The following is a 25856-nucleotide window of genomic DNA, read 5'->3' on the forward strand; positions in this document are numbered from 1 at the left end:
CTCATTAAAATATGACTATTGCTGCATATGCGTATGAAACAAATGAAGCAAGAAGAGCACATGAACTAGTAAACGAAAACTCAACTTTAACCATTGAAGGCAATGATTTAGTCATTGACGATGGAAAAACTAAAAAAGTCATTGATTTCGATACTTTTAACACTTATGACCCATTCATTACAACAAGCAAGGTTCCCATCATAAATGATGGAACGGTGCAATATATAAATTCTACAGTAGATGCCTCATTAGTGAAAGTATTAAATGTTCTCATTGAATTGTTAAAGAGCTTTCGATTTGACGACAACATTAAATGCCTAAAGAATTTAGTCATGAATGAGAAACAAATTCTCGGCGTTGCTGGTAGCAGTAATGATGTACACCTTATGACATTAGAATATTATAACGAACATAAAGATGAACTGAAAGGAGAGAAGGGTGACACCGGACCTCAAGGACCACAAGGAATACAAGGACCTCAAGGCGAAAACGGTTTGGATGGTGAAGATGGAAAGGATGGAAAAACTGCTAAATCATGGATATGGAACCTTATAAATACTGGTTTAACAGCTGCTTCATATGGAGTTCTTCAATACCAAATCGGAAAGATATGGGCAGTACTTGGTGAAGAAGTTTTAGATGACGTTAAAAATGCTTTGAACTTCATTTCAAATGGTTCGGATACTATTAAAACTTTATCTGGTTGGATGCAAGAAACAAGGAGTCAAATAGATACTGTAAGACGTATAGCAAACAATGCACGTACGGGATTGGATACTTTACGAGAAGCACAAAATACACTAAAGGAAGCAAATGATATTCTTGGCTCAGTATCAGACATGCATGAAGATTGGCTTAAAGGTATTGACAAATCTTTAAAAAATCACAGTCAGTCTATTGCTGACTACAAGAAAAGTATAGATTTTTTACATAGTGCTATGGACGTACATGATGGAAGCATAAGGAACTTACTTAATGCTAACAATAACTTACCAGGAACTATTAAAGCATTTATAAAGTCCTTTGTAAAACCTGGTGCTCTAACATTTAGGTCTTTGAGAGCAAGAGCATTGAAGTCAAGAGATGCAGAAACTCCAACAGAACCTACAGAAGGAACTGAAACAACAGAAACTCCAGAAGAACCACCAAAACCAACAGCTAATGAAATATTGTTCGAATATTTTCCAAGGTACTCTGTTCTCATTGCATATATTCAAGAAATACTTAAGAAAGCAGACTTGACTTTAGGAGATGATGAAAGTTCTGTATATCTTTCGTTCCAGTTTCAAATAGCAGAACTTTTGAGACAGATATGCTTAATGTATGACAACATCTCTGATTTCACAAGATATGATGACGACCATGACCCCGAACACGGTGAAGAAGAAGTTTTACAAACATCCATTAAGACAGGAAAGGTTTTAACTCAAAGTCTCATTATTGACACTAAAGATGGCGAAGTGGACGTTCTTCAAGAGCTGAAGAAAAATACTTCTTCGGGAGGTGGTGGTAGGCATGAACTTGAAATAAATGAGATAGAAGAGAAATTAGCCGAAAAAGCAGATAAAAACCATGTTCATTATATAAGTTCAGACGAACAGATTATAACGGACTACCATGGATATTTAACACAGGATGAACAAATAAGCACTGAAGATGTTAATGAAAGAAGATATAAATTCATTCGTGCTAAAGGTTATGATATACGCTGTACTGTACAGTATGACACAGGTAAAGCACCAGAAGCATTTGGTTATAACGATGAAATTTATGCTTCATACTTCTTTGTTAACGGTGTATTAGTTGAACCAAGATTTACATTGAGAGTTAAGACAAAAATAACCGTTGAAGATGCTATTAAAAGTAAAGCTGACAAAGATGAACTTGACGCAACGAACAAAGTTTTGAAATCTCATAAACACAATATCTCCGATATAAATGAACTTCAAGCTACATTAAATAGTAAAGCTGACAAGAACCATACACATGAATCCTTCACTACTGTTAGAGCAGACGACATAATATTGAACTATACCCTTGGTTCAAGTGCACCATTAGAGAATCCAAGTACAAGCGTAAAAGATACACTAAACTCCTTAAATAGTAAATGTATGAACATTGAAGGTCATGTCAGAAACTTTGAAACACATGAACTACCAGCAATGTTAGATAAAAAAGCAGATAAAGAACATACACATAACTCCTTCTCAACTGTTGCTATAGAAAGTATTGAAGGAACGGTTGGCGGAACTGGTGGGGATGCTTTATATTATAAACCTCCTAACTTTCCACAAGGTTTAACATCGAATGAAAACATAACAACGAAGAAAGAAATTAGCTGTAAAAATGTTTATGTCATGGATGATGAAAATAATGTTAAATTCACTGCTCAAGATTTATATGATAATAAAGCTGACAAGAACCATACACATGAATCCTTCACTACTGTTAGAGCAGACGACATAATATTGAACTATACCCTTGGTTCAAGTGCACCATTAGAAAATCCAAGTACAAGCGTAAAAGATACTCTTAACAATTTAGATAACAGTTGCAGGAATATCGAAGATCATGCCAGAAACTTTGAAGCATATGAACTACCAACAATGTTAGATAAGAAAGCAGACAAAACAGAGCTTCAAACATTAAAGACAGAAATACTTCAAACATTATATCCTATAGGCTCTATTTATACGTCAATGAACTCAACAAATCCAGCAAGTGTTTTAGGTTTTGGTACGTGGAAGCAGATTGTAGATAAATTCTTATACTGTGCTAGATATTCAAAGCAAACAGGAGGTTCGAAGAAAATTAAAGAAGCAAACCTTCCACCGCACACTCATACAGGAACTACAAACTTTTCTGGCGACCATAGCCACTCATTAAGAGACCACCCATTATACAACTCAGAATATGAAGCTGGCAATGACGTTTTATCTCCATCTTATAACAATTCAGCAAAAAAGATTTTTCGACCAATTGAACCAGGAGGAAATCATTCACACACTTTCACAACAAATCCAACAGGCTCGGGTGCAGATTATATGCCACCATTTGTGACTGTATTCGCATGGTACCGAGTTCAATGAAATCTTTAACTTTACATAAATGAGCTTGAAAGAAGTATTCGAACAACATCCATGGAGGTCATTTAAGAAGTTCAATGAAGCAGCAAAAAGTTGGGGATTTACTAACAGAGCTGAAGTGAAAAAGTTCTTTGACAAAAATGTTGTACATCAAACAAAAATAAACCCTTACGACTACTTTTTACCAATTTACTCCAACACTCCTGACGCATACCAATTTGACACTCTCATTCAAAGCAGAAAAGGAGGACATAAACCATTCCTCATCTTCATTAATGTTAACACTCGCAAAGCTTTTGCGTATATAATGAGGAATAAAGGAACTCGTGAAGTGTTAAGAGTTTTACAAAAGTTTGTAGCAGAACATAGCCCAAGTACTTTAACATCAGACCAAGACAGTGCATACCTCAGTAATGAAATCACAGATTTTCTCATTAAGCATAACATAACTCACTACACTACTGAAGACCATAACCATAACATACTCGGCATCATAAACCGCTTCATAAGAACGCTCAGAGATTTAAACCAAGAGCGAGACTTTACCGAAGAAACAATGAAACACTTTCTCGAAGTATATAATTCCTCAACATATTCTACAACAGGACATACACCAAATTCAATGACACAACAACAAGAAGAAAAGTATATACAAAAGAAACGAAGTCAAACACAAAATATCAGAAATTCAACACAATTTACCCTCATTCCTGGTACAAAAGTTCGTGTAGTTCTTGACGACAAACCGTTGACAAAGAAACGTTTAAGGTTAAGTAGAAACTATTATATCGTAGACTCTACGCAAGGTAATGGATATCTTATAAAAGCTGCTGACGACTCTATTGCGTTTTACCCTCGACATAAATTAGTTGAAAGTAGTAATGACAAACTTGCTGAAACCATTGACGAAGCAAAGCGAGGAGTGGTTATTGAAATACTTGGCTACAACATAAACGATGACACTTATAAAGTAAGATATGAAGGAGGCGTTGAAGATGTTATACCATCTAAGAACTTGAGAGAGTCGAAGCCAACACATCTGGGACCATTAGAGCGGGAGTACTGGAAAGACAAAAATAAGCCAGAAAGAATAAGAAAATTCTTCTAAACTTTTTCATTAGATGTAAATCAGACATGAACGAGAACAGTCATGATATCATTAATGGTACCATAAATTTTAACATAAAGACGCAAAGCGGCGAGGACGAAGTCCATGACCAAAAATAATGAATTTCATTAGTTAGAAAAATAACGCTAATTTTTTTCTAAGAAAAATTTTTATTTTGTATGTAAAGACAGTAATGACAAACATTGAGTTTGAAACAGTTAGAAAGATAGACAATGACACCAAAGTGGTTAGAATAGGTGATTTAAACGTAAGATACTCAAAGAAATACAACAAATATTCTTTGTCAGACATTATATCTCCATCTGGAAAGAAAACAAACGACTGGGTTAGAAATGCTTCAACTCAGAAAATTTTGACAAGAAATCCTGAGCTTATGATATCAGTAGCATTTCATGGAACAAGAGCATATCTTATAGACAAAAGTCTTATACCAATAGTTTTGTTATGGTTAGACCCAGTTGTTGGATATAACTTCATAACATATGGTTCATTCGACTCAGAACGTTGCAGTGAAGGCTTACTTTATATCGTTCAGAAACCGAAGGACTTCACACAAAAAAGATATAAGATAGGAAGGACATATAATATAACTCAAAGATATGACAGTACAGTCAATAGAGTCAAGGTTGTGTTTGTTAATGATATGAGAGCTGCTGAAACAGAACTGCTTGAAGTTTTTGAGAAAATGTATGGTGTCTCCATGAAAGGTAAAGAAAACGTTTGAAGTAGATGAGATAGATAAAGCTATATAAATTATTTGACGAAGTTGCTGAAATACATGTAAAAGCGTTTTATTTTTGGTCTTTTGTGAAAGTCAGAAAATAACGCTTAATTTTATTTTTATTTATTTTTTTATTTTGTATGAAATGACAGTAATGTCAACATCAGAGAACACAACAACAGTTATAGTCCATGAAGCTATAAATGAAGAATACGAATACATACAGTATAACAAACAGTTACGTCTCATTCGTTCAGTCAAAGATGACATGTACCAAATGCAAAGTATAATGAATGCTCTTCGTTCTACAAAGCAAGCATATCATTGGTTTGAAAAACCAACAGACAAAAGAACTTTTAGAAGAATTTCCTCATATGATTGCTTCCCTCGGAAAACCGAGAGAAGAGATTCCGTATGAAAATCGCAAGAATTTGGCTCCTGGTTTGAAAGGTTATTATGTTCATAGACTTTTAGTAAACGCTGTAGCAATGTGGGCTTCACCTCGTTATACTTGTTATATTTTCATGATGTTAGATGAACTATATAAAGCAGAACGTGAAGATATGGAAATGAAACTTCAAGCAAAAGATGAAGTCATTGAATCCAAAGACAAAAGCATACAGAAAAGAATACCGCGTTCAGTACCAAAAGGAAAGGAAAAGAGTTATAAGTATATGATATATACTGAAGAGATGGAAAATGAAGAAGATAAAGATATGGTTATGTTGCATTTAGTGAGAAGAAACAACAAGAGCTTTTATGACCTCGCTAAGATATATAAATCTGACAGAAACTGGTTCTATCGTGAAAACTTACCGATTTCAATGACACCGAATGAGCAAATAAAGGAAATTGTCAAAAATACTCTTCCTCAAACACATTATGACATCAAAGGTTGCACACTACTTACATTCAAAGAAGACTTACCGCTACTGAAAGAAAAGATAACAGAATATTTCGACAACTTCAAAGAGGAAGACTAACCAAAAATATATTTTTGCTTAAATGACGTCAGGGTCAATTTCTTCAACCATTTCACTTCCTTCGTCAATGTCAATAGAAGCTTCTTCAACCTTTGGTAAGAATTTCTGTATAACATCTTTGTTCGTTATTGTCTTCAGAGATGAAGGATAATATTTCACATTTGTTTCACCCTTCTTATATTCTTTCTGTTCGGAAAGATTTAAAGCAATACTGAAGAAGTCAATGTTAGAGTTCTTTATGACAGTATAATGAGTATCTTTGACATTCACGAAGAAACTCTTTTGTTTCAAAACTACTGCTAACTCTTGTGAAGTATAACGTTTGCGGTCAATGACGATAGCTAATGGTCTGACATACTGACCAAACTTAGATTCTTTCACAAACTTCTTGTTAAAGATAACATTAACATTTGAAGCATTATTGAACTCATTCTTGATGGCAGTAGCGAGAGCATTGTATGAAAAGAACTTGCAATCTTGCATGTGTTTCATTAAAATAAAAATATTAAATTATTTTGAAAAATAACTTTAAAAAATCTAATCTAATTTTTTCAAAAAAATATTTTTTTATTTCCTACTAAAGATGTATCGGAAGTTGTCTAAGTTAGAAACTCGGAAATAAAACAACTTCTTACAGAAGCTAATATAGATGTTGCAAAGCATTACGCAACAAACAAAAAAGCACTCGCTGACATCCTCAATGACTATGATGGTGAAATAACTTATGATAGAATTCATGAGTTCATAAAGCCGCAACGCGGCGAGAACGAAGTCCATGCAAGAGCATTTCCTTTAAATGACGTTGCTATTGACTTATATCATAGACGTTCAGTACCTCATGAAGTAAGAAGAGAAATGTTTGACATAACAAATGCAAACGTTGGTGAAACAAGAAGAAGAGACGACACACTGAAACAACAGAGAAGAGAGATGTTTAAGAGCGCTATAGAACAAGTTCGCAAAGCTAACGATGTCCTTCGTTCCATTGACGACAAACCAAAAGAAGGTGAGAGATGGTTAAAGAAAGATGAAGAGAATAGGAAGAGAAATGTGAAGCAGGCAATAGACTCATTGACTTTAACATCGAAGCTTTAGATGAACCAAACAGAGACTACTTTACACAAACATTTCGGTAAGGTTTTCATGAGACTCTTAGAGAAGATTAAAATAAACTCCCAACAAAGATGGATGGTATGTTTTAAACTTGGTGGAAAGTATGAATGTTCTACGTTAAACCTCAATAATATTGGAACATTACTACATCAGCTCTTGAAGGAGAACTTTATATCAGAGATAGAAGCAAATGCTGCAGGTATTGTTGAAATGCACTATGACTTCTTCTTGACAAACATAAAGAATCTTACCGAAATAAAGATGTATGATTTAACAGAATATGAAGGCTTAACGATGTCAGATGTAAAAGAAAGGCAAACCAAAAAAGAGACCATATAGAGATGAAAGCACACTGACAGAAAGACAGAAAAGATTTTGAACAGACTTAAGCAAACAGGAGAAAACAAGATATAGATGACTTCTGGAATGAAATCCTTGGTGAAAAAGAAGTTTTTATAAGAAGAGAAGCGGTCAGTTCTGGAAGTATCTTTGCACATTACCTATAAATCTTGAACGCTACCAAATCTTCAATGAACTGAACAAAAGAACTGCAACACTTATGACAGAAGATAACTGCTTTCGTTTATGCTTGCATTCAGGCTGGAGTAAATGAAGAAACTATTGACCACATGAGAGAAGTCATTCGTGTTAGAGACTTTCCTCAAAGTAAAGTACAAGAAATTTCTGACGCAACTGGTATAGCATTTAATGTTACCATTGGTTATTTGTCGACAACTCCATAAGATAACAGAATAATTCACTACATACCAAAAGAATGTGAAACTGCCGAACTATTGACTTACTTCTTGTTGAAGACCACTACATGCTAAAATGAAAGATTACCAATGACAACATATTTCATTCGCAACTATATAGAAATCTTGAAGGAGTGTGGTGGAATGAACATTGAGAAACAGATGAAGATTTATACAAAGAGAGAAGATAAATATGTAGTTCGTTATGATAGAACAACACCGTTATGGGATGTTATGAAAACATTGTGGGAGTGCAAATATTTCGAACCTATTTCTTATGGAGAACTTTTCACATATACGACTGACTTATATAAACAGAACCTTGCACCATTTAAAGATTTGACATATGCTCCAAAGTATTGTGTACAACTGAAGAAGAAAGCCAGTCAAAAGAAGTAAATAAAAATAAGTGCAAGTTCATTCCTGAGCACGTTTTCTTTGCTGACTTTGAGTGCAGTACCGATGGCTTTCATAAAGCTTTTAACATATGTTACGACAGTGAAGATGGTTCAGTGAGTGAAAGCATTTGGGGTCAGAATTGTGCAACAGAATTTTTGGAACGACTTCCTGACAAGAGTTTAGTATATTTCACAAACCTCAGCTATGACATAAACTTCATCTTAAGACACATGACAGAAGTGAAAGGAACTCCCATCATTAAAGGTTCACGAACAATGCAAATAACTGGCTTATATAAAGGAAGGGCAATTATTATAAAAGACTCTTACAGTGTTATAAATAAGAAGCTTAAACTATTTCCTGCTATGTTTAACTTACAAAAACAGGACCGAAAGAAGTATTTCCATACAACTACTACAGCAGTGTTTTGTTAGCAAATGACAACAGAACTGGTGTCATTTCTGAAGCATGTAAGTTTATCCAGGATGCAGATACATTTATGAAAACATAGATTCCATCAAAGGTTGTAGAATAGATGAAAACCATTTCGACTTAGAAAAATATAGCACGTTTTACTGCAAACAAGATGTAAGAATTTTAAGAGAAGGTTTTGTTAAGTTCCGCAATGACATATTAAAGAATTTGATTTAAACGTTTATGACTACGTTAGTATTTGTTCAATTGCTAACAAATTATTTGAGAACAGAGTGTACTTCCCGAATGGAAATCTTTATGACCTCTCAAATAAACCAAGAGAATTTATTTCGAGATGCATTCAAGGTGGAAGATGTATGTTGTCAGATAACATGAAACAAAAGAGCGAAAAGAAACTCATTGCTGACTTCGACGCTGTTTCATTATATCCATCAGCTATAGCAAGACTTTATATACTTTGAAGGAATTCCAAAGGTTATGAAGGATGAGATGCTAAGCACAGAGTATCTCATGAGACATTTATTCGATGACGACCAAAAGGAACCCATTGGTGAAAAGTTTATGTCTGGCTTCTTTGTTCTCATTAAGATAACAGAGATTGGAATATATAGACACTTTCCTTTAATAGTTTGTGACCCTGAACTAAATCCAGAACTTAACGTTCCCAGAAGTTCAAACACTTGCTGTTTAATGTATGTTGACCATATAACATTACAAGACCTCATAAAATATCAAGGTGTCAAATGTGAAGTGTTGCAAGGATACTATTACGATGGAAACAGAGATATTAGAATAAGAGATGAAGTAAAGAAGTTGTTTGAGTTAAGGTTAAAGTATAAGAAAGAAGGAAATCCTTTGCAAGAAAATTAAAGCTCATTCTGAACAGTATTTATGGCAAAACTATTCTATCTCCTATTGAGTCAAAAATAACCATAGTAGATGACAAAGATGCTATAAGATATGCCATCAGAAACTACAACCATATAGTGAAGTTCGAAGGTTTGGATGGTTCAGATAAAACTATTTTCAAGCTAACAAAAAGCATTTGCAGACACTTTAACTTCTGTCCACTTGGTGTTAACATTCTGTCTATGTCGAAGAGAATAATGTGTGAAGTATTCTGTACTGCTGAGGACTTAGGAATGGACATCTTTTATAGCGATACGGACAGTATGCATCTCTACAATGAAGATATCCCTCGTTTAGCTGAAGAGTTTGAGAAACGTTATGGAAGAGTTCTCATTGGTAAAAACCTTGGTCAATTTCATAGCGACTTTGCAGAAATCACAAAAGATAAACAAAGTTTAGCATACAAGTCAATATTTTGTGGAAGAAGACTTACATAGACTTACTCACGAATGATTTAAATGAAGTTGCATTTCACTGCAGAATGAAAGGCGTGAAGCAAGATGTTATTGCTTTAACCGCTAATGAATGTTTCCTGACTCTGTTCAGTGTTTCTATGATGAAGATAAAGGTTTAATGGTTCCGCAAGGAAAATTTGACAAAGACTCTGAGTTCAGTGTTATGAAGTTATATAAAGCACTTTATGATGGTCAAGAGATTGGATTTGACTTATGTAAGTCTTCTAGTCCTTGCTTTGAAGAGAAGTTTAACTTCTCAATAACGACTAAAACAAGCTTTATTCGTAAGTTGAAGTTCTGAGGTCATTTATTTTTGTCAGCAATGAGGTCATGAATGAGGTCATGAATGAGGTCAGCAATGAGGTCATGAATGAGGTCATGAATGAGGTCAGCAATGAGGTCATGAATGAGGTCATTTATTTTTGTCAGCAATGAGGTCATTCGTGATAAAAATAAAGCTAGCGTAGATTTTACAATACTGCGATGGTAGAGTTTAAGAGTTGTGCTTCAATGTAGAGACAGTCCTTATGGTCTGGAGGTAAGAACACTGGGCAGTTATGGTCATGAGTGGAGAACATGTCTGTCCAAAACTCACGATTGAAGCCAGTTAATTTATAGTATTTAGGGTTAGGAAGTGGTGAAGTTCTTGTATGACCAATGAACTCATTTTCAACTCCCTTACTTAAGTTTGAATATAATATAGCTTGCTTTCTATCCCAAATGCCAGGTGTTACAATCTTTGAAAATTCATTTTTCCTCGGAAGCATTGCATCATAATTGAAAACATTCTTGAAATCATCACTTGGTTCAGAGATTTGAAATCTTATACGTAATGGATTTTCTTTCTCTTTAGCGACTTCATTGAATGGTGAGAATACAACAAACTGACAGTCATGTGTTCCATCTTCATTTTCATTAAATTCATAATGAAAGTCTATAAGTTGTGGCTGACTACCTTCTTCTTTCAGTTGTGCAAGAAACTCACGTAAAGGCTGTAAAGTTTGTACTTCAATGTTGAACTTTTTCTCGAACATCTCATTAAATGAAATCATACATTGTTGCAATGTTGTATCGTCTTTAAAGTATTTGTATATGTGAATGTTTGCGCTTAAAGACTGTTCGTCATTTTCTATCTCGACTTGAAGTATAAAGTCAACCTTTCTGAAAGCACGTGTTATACATAGATGTTTGCCAATGTACTTCTCTTCATTTATGTTCACAATCCAGTCTGTTGGAACTTAAACGTTACTCTGTTCCCCTTTATTTTGACGTCAGGTTTTTCACTACTGAACGCAACAGATAAAGGTATTTGTCTATACATTTAGTTCCGATAAAAATAACCCATTTACTCTTTCTTTGCTTCAGCTTCTTTAGCTTTTGCTTCAGCTTCTTCTCTAGCTTTCTTCTCCAGTAGTCTTGGGTTCTTTTGTCTTCCAGCAGCTAATGCAGCAAGTTGTTTTTCACTAAGTTTTCTCTTTGGTCTCTCTGGCTTTTGTTCTTGTTTTTGTTCCTTCAGTTCGGATAAAATTTGCTCACGAATTTCTTTCTTCAATGCTTCAACATCTATGACCCCTTGGGTCTTGTCCGTAGGGCTTGTTTGAGTCATTTGACTGCAGATAAAAAACAAAATTAAAACTTTAACCGATGTAAAATGAGTTTGTCAAAATCAGAGCGAGAGTCTATTATATTAAATGACGCCAGAGGAATACAACATCCTTTCTATTACGTAAGTCAGAGTAAAGATGGTAAAATATACGTAAGAAAAAGAAAGGTTCCATTAGCGAATGCAGAAAGCGACAACATTAAGGTGCATGGCACCGAGGGCGAAGCCCATATAAAACCTTCTGTTCAAACTGAGCCACCAATAGAACCAGAAGAAAAGAAGCCAGATGTACTTTCAATAACGAACCAAGAGCTTATTGCAAAGTTCGTGAATTTCATTGAAAAACAAACCGAGTCAAAGAATCCTGACCCGCCAGTGAAAGAAGTTGAGACAAAGAGAATGTACAGTTCATTGAAAATGTCAAGAAACAACTTCCACCACGAATGCCAAGAAGAAGAGTGAGAATAATGAAGTAAATAGATATTTTTATCTGAAGTAAATACATGCAGAACGAAACAGCTAAACGAATTTACTCCAGCAGAGCATATTCATCAGATTCGCTCATATTTCGATATCATAGACAATGCAGTTCAAATTGGTGACACTAATAGAAAATATTCTGACGCAAAGATTCCATCACAACCTGGAACTGCTAAAGATAACACATGGGTAACATTCAATCTCTCACCTCCTGGTGAAAATATGTTGGACCTTTACAATACATTCATTACGTATAAAATGGAAGGTCAATTTATTGTAGATAAAGAAATTGGTTCAGGTTCCAATAAAACAAACCCACCAGGATTTTGGATTGGTTTCGATGACGCTTTCTATGCAGTTGCTGGATATCAAATCCTTGCAAATGGTCGTATCGTATATTCTCAAGACAACGCAAGAGAAGAAGCATATATAACTTCAAACTCACAAACTACCGAACAAATAAAGAAAGTAGATGTTTTCTCAAAGACTCGACATGAAGATGTATGGAGTCATTCGGGAACATGCAGAACAGGACAAATTGTTAGTGGTCCAATTACAGCAGGAAAATCATTTGATTTTAAGCTTCGTTTAAGAATTCCTGCTAGAAGATTCCTTCCATTAGAAGCTATTCGATTTATTCCAGCTTTTGCAGGAAATTCAGCTTAAAGTAAAGTTCAGTAGCGACGCCTTACAATGCACATCTATATCTGTAAATGATATCATTGCTTTCAATCCAACTCTTAAAGTTGCATTTGCTTCAGATTCAAATCCACCGACAAATAAATTTGTTCCATGGAATGAACCATTCACTATGATAACGAAGGCAGTAGAAGCTAGTGGAACAGTTACTATTACAACTGTAACCCAGCAACTATTTCGAACAAAGATGGATTTTAATGAATGTTTCATTCATCCAAAGTCATTCTCTTTAGACCTAACATTTATACAGAACTTGTAGAACATTATACAAACGAGGCTTTATGTTTTCCTGTTAAAGTTATGGATTGGATTCCTATGGACGGTTCATTCTCAAAGAATACAGATAGTTCAAGTGCAACATTTACAGCAGCTTATACGCCTATTAATGTTAAAAGTATTTGGGCACTATTTAGAAAGAAAGACAACTATTATGTTAATTTTGAGAACCCTAAGTTTAAATATCTTCAGCTTTCCATGGGAGCTTATGGAAATATGCCTGCAGAACCTGAAAAATCATATGGACCTGTATTTTATGAAATGGTTGCGAACGCTTGCAATACAAACAATGATATGATAGGATTTAATGAAGATGTTATGAGGTCATTGGTGGATGATGGTAGTGTGGAACATAAATGGGATAGCTATGACAACACACATTTCTTATGTGGTTTTCCAACAGAAGTGGACTTTTGCTTCCAGCAAGGTCAAACATCTACTGCTCCAATAACATACAAATTGTCTGTTAAAGGACCTATTGAACTAGCAAGTGAAAATGTACCAAAGCCACTTATTGGATTTATGAGGGATTGCTGCTTTGCCATTCAGGTAAGACAGTCAGGCATCCCCATAATAAGATTAGATGACTATAACTTAGCCACGGACGACAGTGAGGAATAAAGGATGAACGTTTATTTTTAAAGCTTATAAATGAGTTCTTCATCAAGCTCTCGCGAACCTTCACCATCTATGAAACAAACTTTACCAAACGATTATGGGGCACCTATTGAATATTTCTTACGAGCTGCACAATGGCAAAGAGCAGTCTCACCAAGGTTAGGTGTTCCACCAGCTCCTGTCAAAAATAGCATTTGGTCAAGTCCTTATATAAAATATGGTCTCCCACTAGGTTTGCTAGCTACAGCAGGAGCAGTTATGAAAAAGAAATAAAGCAAATGTTGTAAATAATACTGAAGTAGCTGAAGTTAAACAAACTCCAACGCCTTCACAAGCAAAACCTTCAATAACTCCTGAACCTATGGAAGTACAAACTCCTGTTCAAAAGTCAACTCCTAAACCGACTCCAACATTTAAACCAGAACCTACTCCTCAAATAAATCGTAAAACTCCTGCGTTTCCTTACTGAAAAAATAACGTTATTTTTATTTAATATTAAAAATTTTATTTGATTGAAATGACAAATAAAGTCACTGAAGCAATGAAACAAAAGTTTTTGGTAGAATACATTAAATCAGGAACTATTCCAGAAGGTTTTTACATTCATACTATGAAGGATGGTAGAGTTCAGTTTAGAAAGATAAAGCAACCATTAGATAGAGAAGGTATATTAAGGAAGATTAAACTTCATGAGGACAACATTGCTGAACTTAAGAAGAAGTTAGAAGAGTTGGAGAAAGGAAGAGAGTTATAAAACAATGAATTCAACAGGGTGAAAAAACAGGTGAAAAAAGAGGTGAGATCTCACCACTTCACCTAAATTTATTTTTGTGCTATGTTTTCATACGTGTGGGAGTGGTGATATCATTAATTTTTAAGTTTATTTTTTATTTTATTTTTATATAAATGACGAAAACTATTGAGATAACAAACTACAACGGTCATGAGTTCAAGAACTTGTTCTTCGTTCCTCGTGAAAATACATTCTATCAGATACGAGGGAGAAAAGGTAAAGTTAGTTTGAGCGTTTATGACTACAAGCATAATGGAAAGTTTATACAAGCATATGATACAAACGGTAAGCGTGTTTCATTAGCTTTGTCAAAACTTACAGGTATAAACTATGACAGTGATTTTGACCTATATGAAGAAGAAAGTGAGTCAGAAGATTATGAGCTGTTATATGAAGCACAGCAATGGGAGGAGTTGCAATACTTTTGTAAGTGAGAACGTTAGTGTGAACGTTAGTGTGTACGTTAGTGAGAACGTTAGTGAGAACGTTTATTTTTTCATGCACGTGCATTGTGTCGTGGGGAGTTGCCATGGGCAATGACCTGCGCACAATATATAACGTACAGAGAGATGAGATGAGGTGGTTTATGTGATAAATACTTTACGTGGCAGAAATAGTTTAAGGTTATTAGAAATATTACATCTGTGATGTAAAATATACGTTAGTGGTTTTGTAAAGTGTCAGATTGACATATCTTCAGTAAGATGGCGCGCAGTGCCACCGTACTGAAAATATGTATACTAACTAATATGTCCTTCTTTTTTTTTCTTTTTTCTTCTTCTTCTTTTCCTTTCCTTCTTCCTCTCCTTCCTCTTCTTTCCTTCTCCTTCTCTTTTTACAAAAACGTCGAAGATCTTCGAATTTGATTGTTGGAAAAGCATCTATTTCAGATAAAGGATGCCTTTCTCACAGTCAACATACGAGGGTCCTGGCTGAAACGTTCTCAAAAAGCCTGAGATGGTAATTCTCTGATCACTCATAGCTGGGCAGGTAGTCATTGCTGACAATACCTGTCTTTATGCATGCACGCTTTCATGTATATGGGTTTACACTATCAATTCGCAAAGTTGTTCCGAATTCTTCCAAAATGGAAGGACCCGAAACAACTTTGCTTGTTAACGATACAGACGCATTACTTTGCATTGATACTGTGCTGAGTTGTGTAGAAAGTTTGATTAGAGTTGTTTTGTTCTGGTATCTCTCATCTTCTGATGAGAGAAATCAAAGCAACACAACTCTAATGAGTTTGTTTTCACTCATTTGTATGTAGGTTTTTAGTTCGATTGGAGCTGCTTCATAATGAGATCTCTCATCAATTGATGAGGGAGATCATAACAAAGCAGCTCTAATGTATATGCTCGTATTAACCGGGTTGTAATGCGTTGTAACGTCAGCTTGTAGTTCGTTTGGGGCCACTTCACATTGAGATGAGAAGAAATGATTAAAGGACTCTGAAAGGCTTTGGCCGTTGATGTTGTAATCGCATTACTTGGAACTAGCTGGATGCTAAGCTGTGTAGAATGTTCGATTAGAGCTGTTTTGATATGATTTTTCATCCATTTTGGAGGAATCATAGCAAAACAACTCTAATGGGTTTACCATCATCTACTTGTATGTAGATGTTTGGGAATTGTCTTGTTAATCGATTTTCGAGATGACTTTCAAATGCTATAATCAAATGACAAACAAGTCTAAGATTTCTCGACAATACATCAAATCATGATGTTTGTAAGTGCGATGAGATTAGAGTTTTTGAAGGAATGACAAGAGAAGTAGGGAAGCTCGGCATTCGCCGAGCAAATTAAAAATTAACGTATGGATTAAATTTTAAGAGGAATTCAATTTTAATCGGGTTGTTCAAATATTGATTAATATAATTTTATTTAAGATAAACAATTTTTGTTTTTGAATTTATTCAATTTATAGCTTTACATATAGTTTCAAAATTGTACAACTATGATTATTTCAACAAAAAATATCTTACTTTTTCACTTCACTTTCACCCTCACTTTTTCCGTAATTCAAATTTCAACATTATGTATTTTAATTCCTTATGTATTTTTAACATAATTAATCAAATAATAATTGGAAGTTCTGACTCACTTTTTCCGTAATTCAAAATCAAAAATATGAATAATATATCTATTTTTATATACTAATGCTATTTTCAACTAGAAGTGAGGTACGGTAATCTTACGGATTCCCGTAACTCAATTTTCGGAAAAAGTGCGTAAACTACTCAATTTACGGAAAAAGTGTCGTAAACTATTGATGTGGCGGTAAAATCACGGTAATTCACGGAAAGCTATATGCGAAAATTTGAAATTATACAAAATCGAGCGAAACACTTTTAAATAGGTTGTTCTCGTATTTAAAATACTATTCCCAGATTTATTGTCGTCAGAATATTTCCAAATTTTTGCCGATTTACAAAAAATGATTTACAAAGCATATTTTTTAATCTAAAAAATTCCTAAAAAAAGGAACCGGTGTGCGGAAACCTCGGTAAATTACCGCGGTTCCCGTTGGGACTGCCATAAAAAACCTGCATTAATATATATCTGTTTGTCTGAAATATCAATTTTTGGTATTTTATATTTCACACACCTTAGTATGAATAGATTCGAATTCATTTAAATCATATATGTTCATATTTATGGATTCCTAGTCATCTTAAGTCTTGTAATCTTATTAATAAAATTCACTCATGAATTTGATTTTAATTATCTCAAGTTTCGAGCCAGAATCAAAATATAGTTCATAGGCAGAAAATGGAGTACTATAGTTTGTGGGAAATATCAAAAGTTATATAAAAGATTTGATGAATTTAAAAATATTCTAAGTAAGAAGAAATTACTCGGTAATATTGATAGGACTGCTGACGTTATAATGTGTGATTTGATTACGAAATGAGAAACTAAGAGTAATAAAAAAATTGAATATGAGAACGTGGATTTCAATTTTATAATTTTGTCACTTTTATGATTGATGTTAAAAATAGGAATATGTAAGGGTTTCGTTTTGCTAAAATTGTCACTTTTATAGCATATTTGTTTTTGGATGTTTTGCGAAACCAAAAAAAAACTATGATATACAATGTGTGTGTAAAGAAAATACTTTATTTACTAGTTAAAAAATCATTTGGTATTGATCAAGTTTTTTTTTCTGGATAAGATATTATATGGATAATTGGATAGAAAATACAATTATATAATCTTGTACCTGGTTTAATTAAGCTAATTGTCATCAGAAACTTGTAATTTTTATGAATTTCAGATTTTCTTTTCATTACTGCTTTTCTTAATAGGTCAAGTTCTTATTTACGTTATAAAGTATGATATTTACAAATATCAAGTTATCGTGTTTTTTGAGAAATTATGAGAAACAAACAAAAATGAAAAAGATAGGAATAGCAATGAATAGTGATGTGGGTATAGAAAATGTAAGAGATATGAATGCAAAGCAATCAGTATTTAGGACATTGACCATAGATTTCGAAAAAAAAAATGCTGCATATTGAGCGAAAACTATGATTATATTATAAGGCTGTCATTTAAAGCATAATGAAACTATTCCCTTTTCATTTTAATCGAATAAGATAGTAAAGATTTTTGAATTAGCTAGAAACTGATGAGATGTTTTCACAAATCAGATTTTTAATCTCTATAATGCATAATTTGTAATAAACAGAAATTCATCAAAAGTGACAGCTCTCAATTTTTTGACATTTGTAAATTCTAAATTGAATGAGAAAAATGAAATAATACTAAGCATAATACAATATTCTAGATTTAATTATAATTAGGAAAAAGTTAGTTTTGAGAGTACTTTTCATAGGCATATAGAATGAAATCTTCTGAAAAATAATATCACATAAACTCATATTATTTTCTAATATATAACTATTTTATATAAAAATCAAATTTAATGATCTTAAAAGCGAAGGATAAACCTCAAAATTTACGAATATAATGAGTGGGAATATAATGCTTATCTATCATAAAATCATATGAAATATCAATTTTTGCTTTACGCCTAATTTTTGACGACAATTAGCAAAAAATGTTAAATGTTAACACTCAGTCCATTTGAATATGAAAAATAAAATTGACTTTGATTAAATGTTTTTATTTATCATGCAATTCTTCTTGCGACCAAAGATTTGAATAAAATTTCAAAAAATAAGATAGCTGAAAAAATAATATACGGTAGTGTTTACTAATAGATGAATAGTATATAAATTCTATTAAAATGGATTTGATCCAAAAAAATATATAAAATTTGATCATAAATAAAATCGTTTTAAATTACTTCTTCATTTAAATTATAACAATTATTTTTGGTTTTATATTTTTTTGGATCAAATCCATTTTAATAGAATTTATATACTATTCATCTATTAGTAAACACTACCGTATATTATTTTTTCAGCTATCTTATTTTTTGAAATTTTATTCAAATCTTTGGTCGCAAGAAGAATTGCATGATAAATAAAAACATTTAATCAAAGTCAATTTTATTTTTCATATTCAAATGGACTGAGTGTTAACATTTAACATTTTTTGCTAATTGTCGTCAAAAATTAGGCGTAAAGCAAAAATTGATATTTCATATGGTTTTATGATAGATAAGCATTATATTCCCACTCATTATATTCGTAAATTTTGAGGTTTATCCTTCGCTTTTAAGATCATTGAATTTGATTTTTATATAAAATAGTTATATATTAGAAAATAATATGAGTTTATGTGATATTATTTTTCAGAAGATTTTGTGTTCTTCTTCAAAATTTTATTTTTTTATTAAAAAGAATTAAGGATGTCAATTTGGAAGAAAAGTGAGAAAATTCCTAAAATGCTAAAAATGAATTTTCCAAACGTACTTTTTTATCTCATTTTTTTGATTTTGAAAAAAATTTGGAGAGAAGAACTCTTCGTTTTTGAATTTTGTCACGATGGTTTTAAAGTATATTAGACACATGTATTGATATTACTATTTTTGTATATTTTGAGAGAAAATCCCTAAAAAGTGAGAAAATCTGAAACGGTTTGAGAAAATATATAAACTATTGAAAATTTGAATTAAACTTCTAATTTGGAAAAAAGAAATTTGGAAAGAAGAAAATTCAAAAATCGAGATTTAGACTCAGTATCAAATGGAGAACAAAATGTTTCTTCATATGAAGGAAAAAATTTTCTTGAGAAGAAATAGAGTTTTTAAAATTTTATTGTATGTAATGAAATAAACAAATATTAAAATTCTTTTTTGATAACAAGAAAATTCCCAACAGAAAATATTTGAGACAAAGAAAAAAAGAAAATTGAAAAATATTACTCTCCTTTACATTTCATGAGATTTTCAATTTATTTTCATAAAATTGACAATTTTATACGTTTAGATGAAAATAAGTGATTTTGCTTGAAATAAAAATTATTGTTTGTTTACAGCTATCAAATAGATTTTTGCTATTTTGATTAAAATTTGTTAATCAAATTAATAAATTTTTTCTAAATATCTTAAATATCTGGATCACTCACATATACAATGAATTGAACGATAAAAATAATACAAACTCAACTAAGTTTCCTGTCTTTCAACCAAAAAATATTATGCAATTTAAATTAAATTGTTTATTCAAAGATTAAACAAAGATGAAATAATTACAGTTATCATAAACTTTATGAATAACTCTGTAATTGGTTCAGATTTTCGTAAAAATATTTTTATTAATATCGATAAGAATATGTTTACCTACTATCATCACATATCTATAAACAAGAGTAGAGTGATTTTTATCATCGAAACTTTTTAAAAGCTGCAAGCTGGAAGGAAAAATCTTGTTTTTTTTTCTGAGTTAGTTGTAGAACTATTGATGCCCGAGTTATCATTGTGATGCAGAAGGATATCAATGTACTGACTGAAGGATATGAATTGAATTGAATTTTATTGAATTTCAATTTGATCAAAATTTGTTGAAATGATATGAATGTGTCAACTTCTGTATCATTCTCCTTCACTCCTTCCTTATTCTTTCGAGAACGAAGCTAGCTCAGCTTTCGCTGAGCGAATTGACACTTTTCATGCCCTAAACGTACATACTCTCAAATTTATCGAAAAAATTAATACCACCTAAGCTAGTATATTCTTATTTTAAATATGATATTATCCTTATATTCCACACTAAAATTCATCTAAATCAACTTTTAAAAAAGTTCGAATCCTGCGCGTCTCACTTTTTAAATTTTCCAAATGGAAAATTATATTCTCCTAAAGTGAAAACAATTTTCCAAATTGACTTCCTTAAAAGAATCTTTACAAAATATACATTTACTTTAATTAATATTTAAAAACGTGCTCTATCAAAAGTTCCAAAAATTCAATATTTTAGCTTTTCTGAAGTGTCACTTTTGATGAATTTCTGTTTACAACACTATAAGCATTATTATCAACGTAGAATCTGAATATCATATCAGAAAATGTCGCAAATCTGACATTTACCCGACCAAATAGCAAAAATAATTGAATACTTTTCGCAAAAACTTTAAAAATCGATAAAAATATGAAATATAGATATTAAAGAGACTTTTTATATAATATTCATAAAGATTTTCCAAAAATATGATACCGCAAAATTAAAAAAGTGACGTCTTGAGTGGAGTCAAAGGTCGAAATTGCTAGCTCAATGTTTTTTTAGCGAAATTGCGTATTGTACGTTTTTTTCGCAAAACGAAACCCTTAGAATATGCGAGAATTATTAATGGGTAAAATTTTATTATGATAAAATTTCAAGTGCACATCATATCTTTTGAATGTGGTTTATGAACCTTTTTGTGAAATGATTGTATTTATATAGTATATAATGATTTATTCCTGACGTCAACGATAGCTCACACAAAAAGTGTAAAAGCAAATAAAAATCCCCTCAAAAAATTGAGACGAAATAAACCAAAAGTGACGATCCACTTCATATTGCCCGAAATAATTGAGAGGTTTTGGCAAAAAAGAATGTCACATCACATTCTCTTCTAATGGCTGAAGAAGACGTTCAGACACTCGTTATCGATAACGGCTCTGGTATGTGCAAGGCTGGCTTCTCTGGTGATGAAGCCCCACGCTCTGTTTTCCCATCCGTTGTCGGCCGTCCAAAGTACAAACAACAATTAGTTGGTGGCAATGCTAAGGACGTTTTCGTTGGTGATGAAGCCTGCTCCAAGGCTGGTGTCCTCATCCTCAAGTACCCAATTGAACACGGTATCGTCAACAACTGGGATGATATGGAAAAGATCTGGCACCACACATTCTACAACGAACTTCGTGTTGACCCAACAGAGCACCCAGTTCTTCTTACAGAAGCCCCACTCAACCCAAAGGCTAACCGTGAGAAAATGATCTCCCTCATGTTCGACACATTCAACGTCCCATCCTTCTATGTCGGCATCCAGGCTGTTCTTTCCCTCTACTCTTCTGGCCGTACAACAGGTATCGTTTTCGATGCTGGTGATGGTGTTTCCCACACAGTTCCAATTTACGAAGGCTACTCCCTTCCACACGCCATCATGAGACTTAACCTCGCTGGCCGTGATCTCACAGCCTGGATGGTCAAGCTTCTCACAGAGCGTGGCAATGCTTTCAACACAACAGCCGAAAAGGAAATCGTTCGTGACATCAAGGAGAAGCTTTGCTATGTTGCCCTCGACTTCGATGCTGAAATGGAGAAGGCCGCTACAGACTCCTCCATCAACGTCAACTACACACTTCCAGATGGCAACGTCATCACAATCGGCAATGAGCGCTTCCGCTGCCCAGAAATGCTCTTCAAGCCATACTTCGATGGTATGGAATACGATGGTATCGACAAGACACTCTTCGACTCCATCATGAAGTGCGATATCGATGTTCGTAAGGATCTCTACGCTAACATCGTTCTTTCTGGTGGCTCAACAATGTTCAAGGGCATCGCCGAACGTCTTGACAAGGAAATCACAGCTCTTGCTCCACCAACAATGAAGGTCAAGATCGTCGCCCCAGAAGAGCGTAAGTACGCCGTTTGGGTCGGTGGCTCCATCCTTGCTTCCCTCGCTACATTCCCACAGATGGTTATCACCAAGGAGGAATACGACGAGGCTGGCCCATCCATCGTTCACCGCAAGTGCTTCTAAAAAGTTTTTTTTTCGTTGTCTCCAATTATTCAAATCTTTTTTTTATTACTGTTCGAATTCATTTAGAAGAATTGACTTTTTTTAAAGCACTATCTGGCCATTTGATATATAAAAAGCTTATTTATCATCCCCCAATTAGAGTTACCATGTAAGGAAGGCCTAAATTCATTCTTTAACTTCAGAAATATTCTTATCTTCTTTTATTTTATGCGGATTCATCATTAGATCCTTCAATTCATCCAAGTTATTCAAAAAAATCTGATTAATCCTTTGCTTAAGTTATAGATATTTGAAATAAAAGATCGAATTTTTGCTTTTTCATTCCTTTCTGTTGGGAATTTCCATATTTCAAGATAAAGAAGATTTTTAAGAGTTAAATGTTTATGAATTTTCTCCAAAAAAAATTCATTTTGAAAAATTTAAATTAGAAAATTGTTAAAATTAAATTCATTTTTTGATTTTTGAAAAAAATTTGGAATATTTTGCAAAAATAAAATATGTATTTAGTTTTAAAATTGTCAATGTAATATATCATCACTTTAGATATTAATAAATTATCCATATTTATAATTTTTATTTAATGAAAATAAGATATTTTGAATATATTCTTATAGAAATAATAACAGCTCATATCAAAACTATCTAACCCTTTATTGTGGAAACTCAATAATGAATATTCTACTGAAATTTCATTTTTCTTTGACATCGTTTGGAAGAATTTGGTAATCCTTTCACAGAAACAATACACAATTGTCTTTTGTGTATCAATGGTGTGTGTAGTGAAGCAATCAGAGTCGATAGTTCCAACAATCCAAAATGACATTATTGTTAATCATGAATTCACACCACAATTATCATTTACATTTATTGCTTATTATAAATACATCTTCCGTACATGATAATATTACTGGCATAATTACTATCGATGTAACCATTGAATTTGTCATTTTTCAATTTGAATGACTGATTTCGTTCAGATCGTCAAGCACTTTGATATAAAGGGAGGTATCAAAGAAGTTGTACCATTTGGTGCAGGCCTTATTAATACAACATATAGAGTTGTTAACACAGATTCAAATTGTCCAGATTATATCCTTCAGAAGATCAATAATGCCATCTTCAAAGATGTTGATTTGTTGCAAAAGAACATTGAATTAGTCACTAATCACATCAGATCTAAGTTGGTTGCATCTGGCGAGACTGATATCGACAGAAAGATCTTACAATTCGTTAAATGTGATACAGGAAAGACATATTACAATGGCCCAGAAGGATATTGGCGTGTCTCTGTTCTCATCCCAAGATCAAAGACACTTGAAGTTGTTAACGCTCAGTATTCTGAAGTCGCTGGCGTTGCATTCGGAAAGTTCCAGGCTATGTTATCCGATCTCGGCTGTGAACTTGAAGAGTCAATTCCATTATTCCATAATATGGAATTCAGACTTCAACAATTGCGTGATGCCGTTAAGGAAAACAAGGCCGGCAGATTAGATGAAGTCAAGTATTATGTTGACGAGCTCGAAAAGAGGGCTGATGAGATGTGCAAAGCCGAAAAATTACATAGAGAAGGAAAGCTTCCAAAGCGTGTTTGCCATTGCGACACAAAGGTGAACAACATCCTTTTCGATGAGGATGGCTCAGTTCTTTGCGTTATCGACCTTGATACAGTTATGTCAAGCTATATCTTCTCTGACGTTGGAGACTTCTTAAGATATGCTGCCAACACAGGTGCAGAAGATGATAAGAACCTTGACAATGTTAACTTCAACATGGAAATCTTCAAAGCCTTCATTAAAGGATATTTGAGCTCCGCCAAATCATTCCTTCTTCCAATCGAAATCGAAAATCTCCCATACGCTGCTGCTTTATTCCCTTATATGCAGACAGTCAGATTCTTGGCTGACTACATTAATGGGGATACTTACTACAAGATTAAGTATCCAGATCACAACTTAGTCCGCACAAAGGCACAGTTCAAACTCTTACAAAGTGTTGAAGCTCACATGCAAGAAATGAAGGACTTCATCGCTTCATTATAAGTTAATTTTGATTAATTTATACCTCAATGAAATAAAAACTCTCAATATATCTCTCGATTTTTACTTTGGTTTAAGGATATCACTTGGAGGACATTTGGGGACTCGGCCAATTAATTCATTAGTGAAAATGCAATTACTTATTAATAAGGATTAAAATAAGACAGACAAAAATTTCCTTGCGAATAATAAGGTAGTCACAAAATCTAAGTAGTGAGGCTCTCAAAAATTGAACCGTACTCCATACAAAATTTGTGTACCCTCACTACTTAGATTTTGTGGCCTTCAATTGAGAGGTTAGTTTTGATAGAGCAAGTTATAAAATTAAAAGGGAAAAATAAATAAAATTTAAAAATTTAATTATATATAATGTAAGGAGGGTAATTCCAAATTTTCTAAAAACTATTCAAATTTGAGCATTTTTTGGAAATAGTAAATCTAATATGTACATCTAATAACAACATGATTCATCACCTTTTCAAGCTCTGCAGTCAATTTTTTGAAATTTGATTGAAATAAATGTAGCAAAAATTACATTTCATTAGGGAATATATGAGTTTCTCTGGAAACAGGCTGATAAATTTTAAATTTTGGCCAATCAACATGAATGCATTGAGAAATTTGGATTGATTTTCTGGTAGAATCTGGAACAATTCAACCATGTATAAATGGATCATGTAATCATCATGAAATGTTAGTGTTAGAGTTCAAAAGAAACAGAATGAGTGGAAATCAAACACAATCTGAATAATTTTAAACGTATACAATCTTTAAGTTTGTATTTTGAATTCTACATATATGATTGTGTAATTCGTTCTTTCAAATTTTTGGATTCAGGCATGTTTTGATAAAATTCATTCCCAAAAACGTCAATTAACAATTAAATTTAGTGTATTTTAAATATATATACGTATTATATTTTATAAATTATATTAAATTCGCAAAATTTTAAGTTTTAAACAAAAATAAAAAATGTTCAAAATATGAAATTATGCATAGGATATTAAATTTTACATGTTAGCAATTTTTTTGAATTGCTTTCAATTTTCATATTGAAATTTTTAAGATTTTTTTCTGAAATAATAAGCAAGAATATCAACCTAAATAATATTAAATTCCATGCGTTAATTTCCCCTCAAAAGTCATTGACCGCCTCTCAATCTAGATTTTGTGAGTACTTTAGCTTAGAGAAAATTCCATTAATTAT

At 32.9% G+C, this 25856-nt stretch overlaps 8 protein-coding genes and 4 pseudogenes across 12 annotated transcripts, besides 5 other annotated features; 10 read left to right on the forward strand and 2 right to left on the reverse strand.

Annotated features, from left to right (window-relative positions):
• Positions 1–14924: part of a mobile genetic element that runs on past the window's edge.
• On the forward strand, positions 12–3089 carry TVAGG3_0917260 (keratin-associated protein family; the record flags this gene model as incomplete). Its single annotated transcript, XM_001299198.1, has 1 exon — positions 12–3089. The coding sequence occupies one exon, from the start codon at positions 12–14 to the stop codon at positions 3087–3089; it is 3078 nt and encodes a 1025-aa protein (XP_001299199.1).
• Positions 3643–4194, forward strand: TVAGG3_0917270 (integrase core domain containing protein family; the record flags this gene model as incomplete). The annotated part of the gene is made up of 1 exon (XM_051252071.1): positions 3643–4194. One exon carries the CDS (start codon positions 3643–3645, stop codon positions 4192–4194), a length of 552 nt encoding a protein of 183 aa, XP_051077645.1.
• On the forward strand, positions 5082–5919 carry TVAGG3_0917280 (annotated as a pseudogene). The gene has a single exon. A coding segment is annotated over exon 1 (838 nt).
• Positions 5938–6411, reverse strand: TVAGG3_0917290 (uncharacterized protein; the record flags this gene model as incomplete). The annotated part of the gene is made up of 1 exon (XM_051252072.1): positions 5938–6411. One exon carries the CDS (start codon positions 6409–6411, stop codon positions 5938–5940), a length of 474 nt encoding a protein of 157 aa, XP_051077646.1.
• Positions 10456–10977, reverse strand: TVAGG3_0917300 (uncharacterized protein; the record flags this gene model as incomplete). The annotated part of the gene is made up of 1 exon (XM_051252073.1): positions 10456–10977. A coding segment is annotated over one exon (522 nt), but the record flags the coding sequence as incomplete, so codon positions are not given.
• TVAGG3_0917310 lies at positions 11637–12064 on the forward strand (annotated as a pseudogene). The gene has a single exon. A coding segment is annotated over exon 1 (428 nt).
• On the forward strand, positions 12955–13664 carry TVAGG3_0917320 (annotated as a pseudogene). Its single transcript has one exon. A coding segment is annotated over exon 1 (710 nt).
• Positions 13791–14130, forward strand: TVAGG3_0917330 (annotated as a pseudogene). Its single transcript has one exon. A coding segment is annotated over exon 1 (340 nt).
• TVAGG3_0917340 (uncharacterized protein) lies at positions 14179–14415 on the forward strand (the record flags this gene model as incomplete). The annotated part of the gene is made up of 1 exon (XM_001301894.1): positions 14179–14415. One exon carries the CDS (start codon positions 14179–14181, stop codon positions 14413–14415), a length of 237 nt encoding a protein of 78 aa, XP_001301895.1.
• TVAGG3_0917350 (uncharacterized protein) lies at positions 14568–14888 on the forward strand (the record flags this gene model as incomplete). The annotated part of the gene is made up of 1 exon (XM_001301893.1): positions 14568–14888. The coding sequence occupies one exon, from the start codon at positions 14568–14570 to the stop codon at positions 14886–14888; it is 321 nt and encodes a 106-aa protein (XP_001301894.1).
• A 699-nt stretch (positions 14925–15623) lies between the features above and the next one.
• Positions 15624–15883: a mobile genetic element.
• Positions 15884–16208: 325 nt separating this feature from the next.
• Positions 16209–16282: a mobile genetic element.
• Positions 16283–18134: 1852 nt separating this feature from the next.
• Positions 18135–18171: a mobile genetic element.
• Positions 18172–20846: 2675 nt separating this feature from the next.
• Positions 20847–20884: a mobile genetic element.
• A 546-nt stretch (positions 20885–21430) lies between these two features.
• TVAGG3_0917400 (actin) lies at positions 21431–22647 on the forward strand (the record flags this gene model as incomplete). Its single annotated transcript, XM_001301892.2, has 1 exon — positions 21483–22613. The coding sequence occupies one exon, from the start codon at positions 21483–21485 to the stop codon at positions 22611–22613; it is 1131 nt and encodes a 376-aa protein (XP_001301893.1).
• A 400-nt stretch (positions 22648–23047) lies between these two features.
• Positions 23048–24955, forward strand: TVAGG3_0917410 (phosphotransferase enzyme family; the record flags this gene model as incomplete). Its single annotated transcript, XM_001301891.2, has 1 exon — positions 23573–24652. One exon carries the CDS (start codon positions 23573–23575, stop codon positions 24650–24652), a length of 1080 nt encoding a protein of 359 aa, XP_001301892.1.
• Between the last annotated feature and the right edge of the window lie 901 nt (positions 24956–25856).

Source organism: Trichomonas vaginalis, chromosome I (genome assembly GCF_026262505.1).
Source record: "Trichomonas vaginalis G3 chromosome I, whole genome shotgun sequence".
Classification (NCBI taxonomy): domain Eukaryota; phylum Parabasalia; order Trichomonadida; family Trichomonadidae; genus Trichomonas; species Trichomonas vaginalis.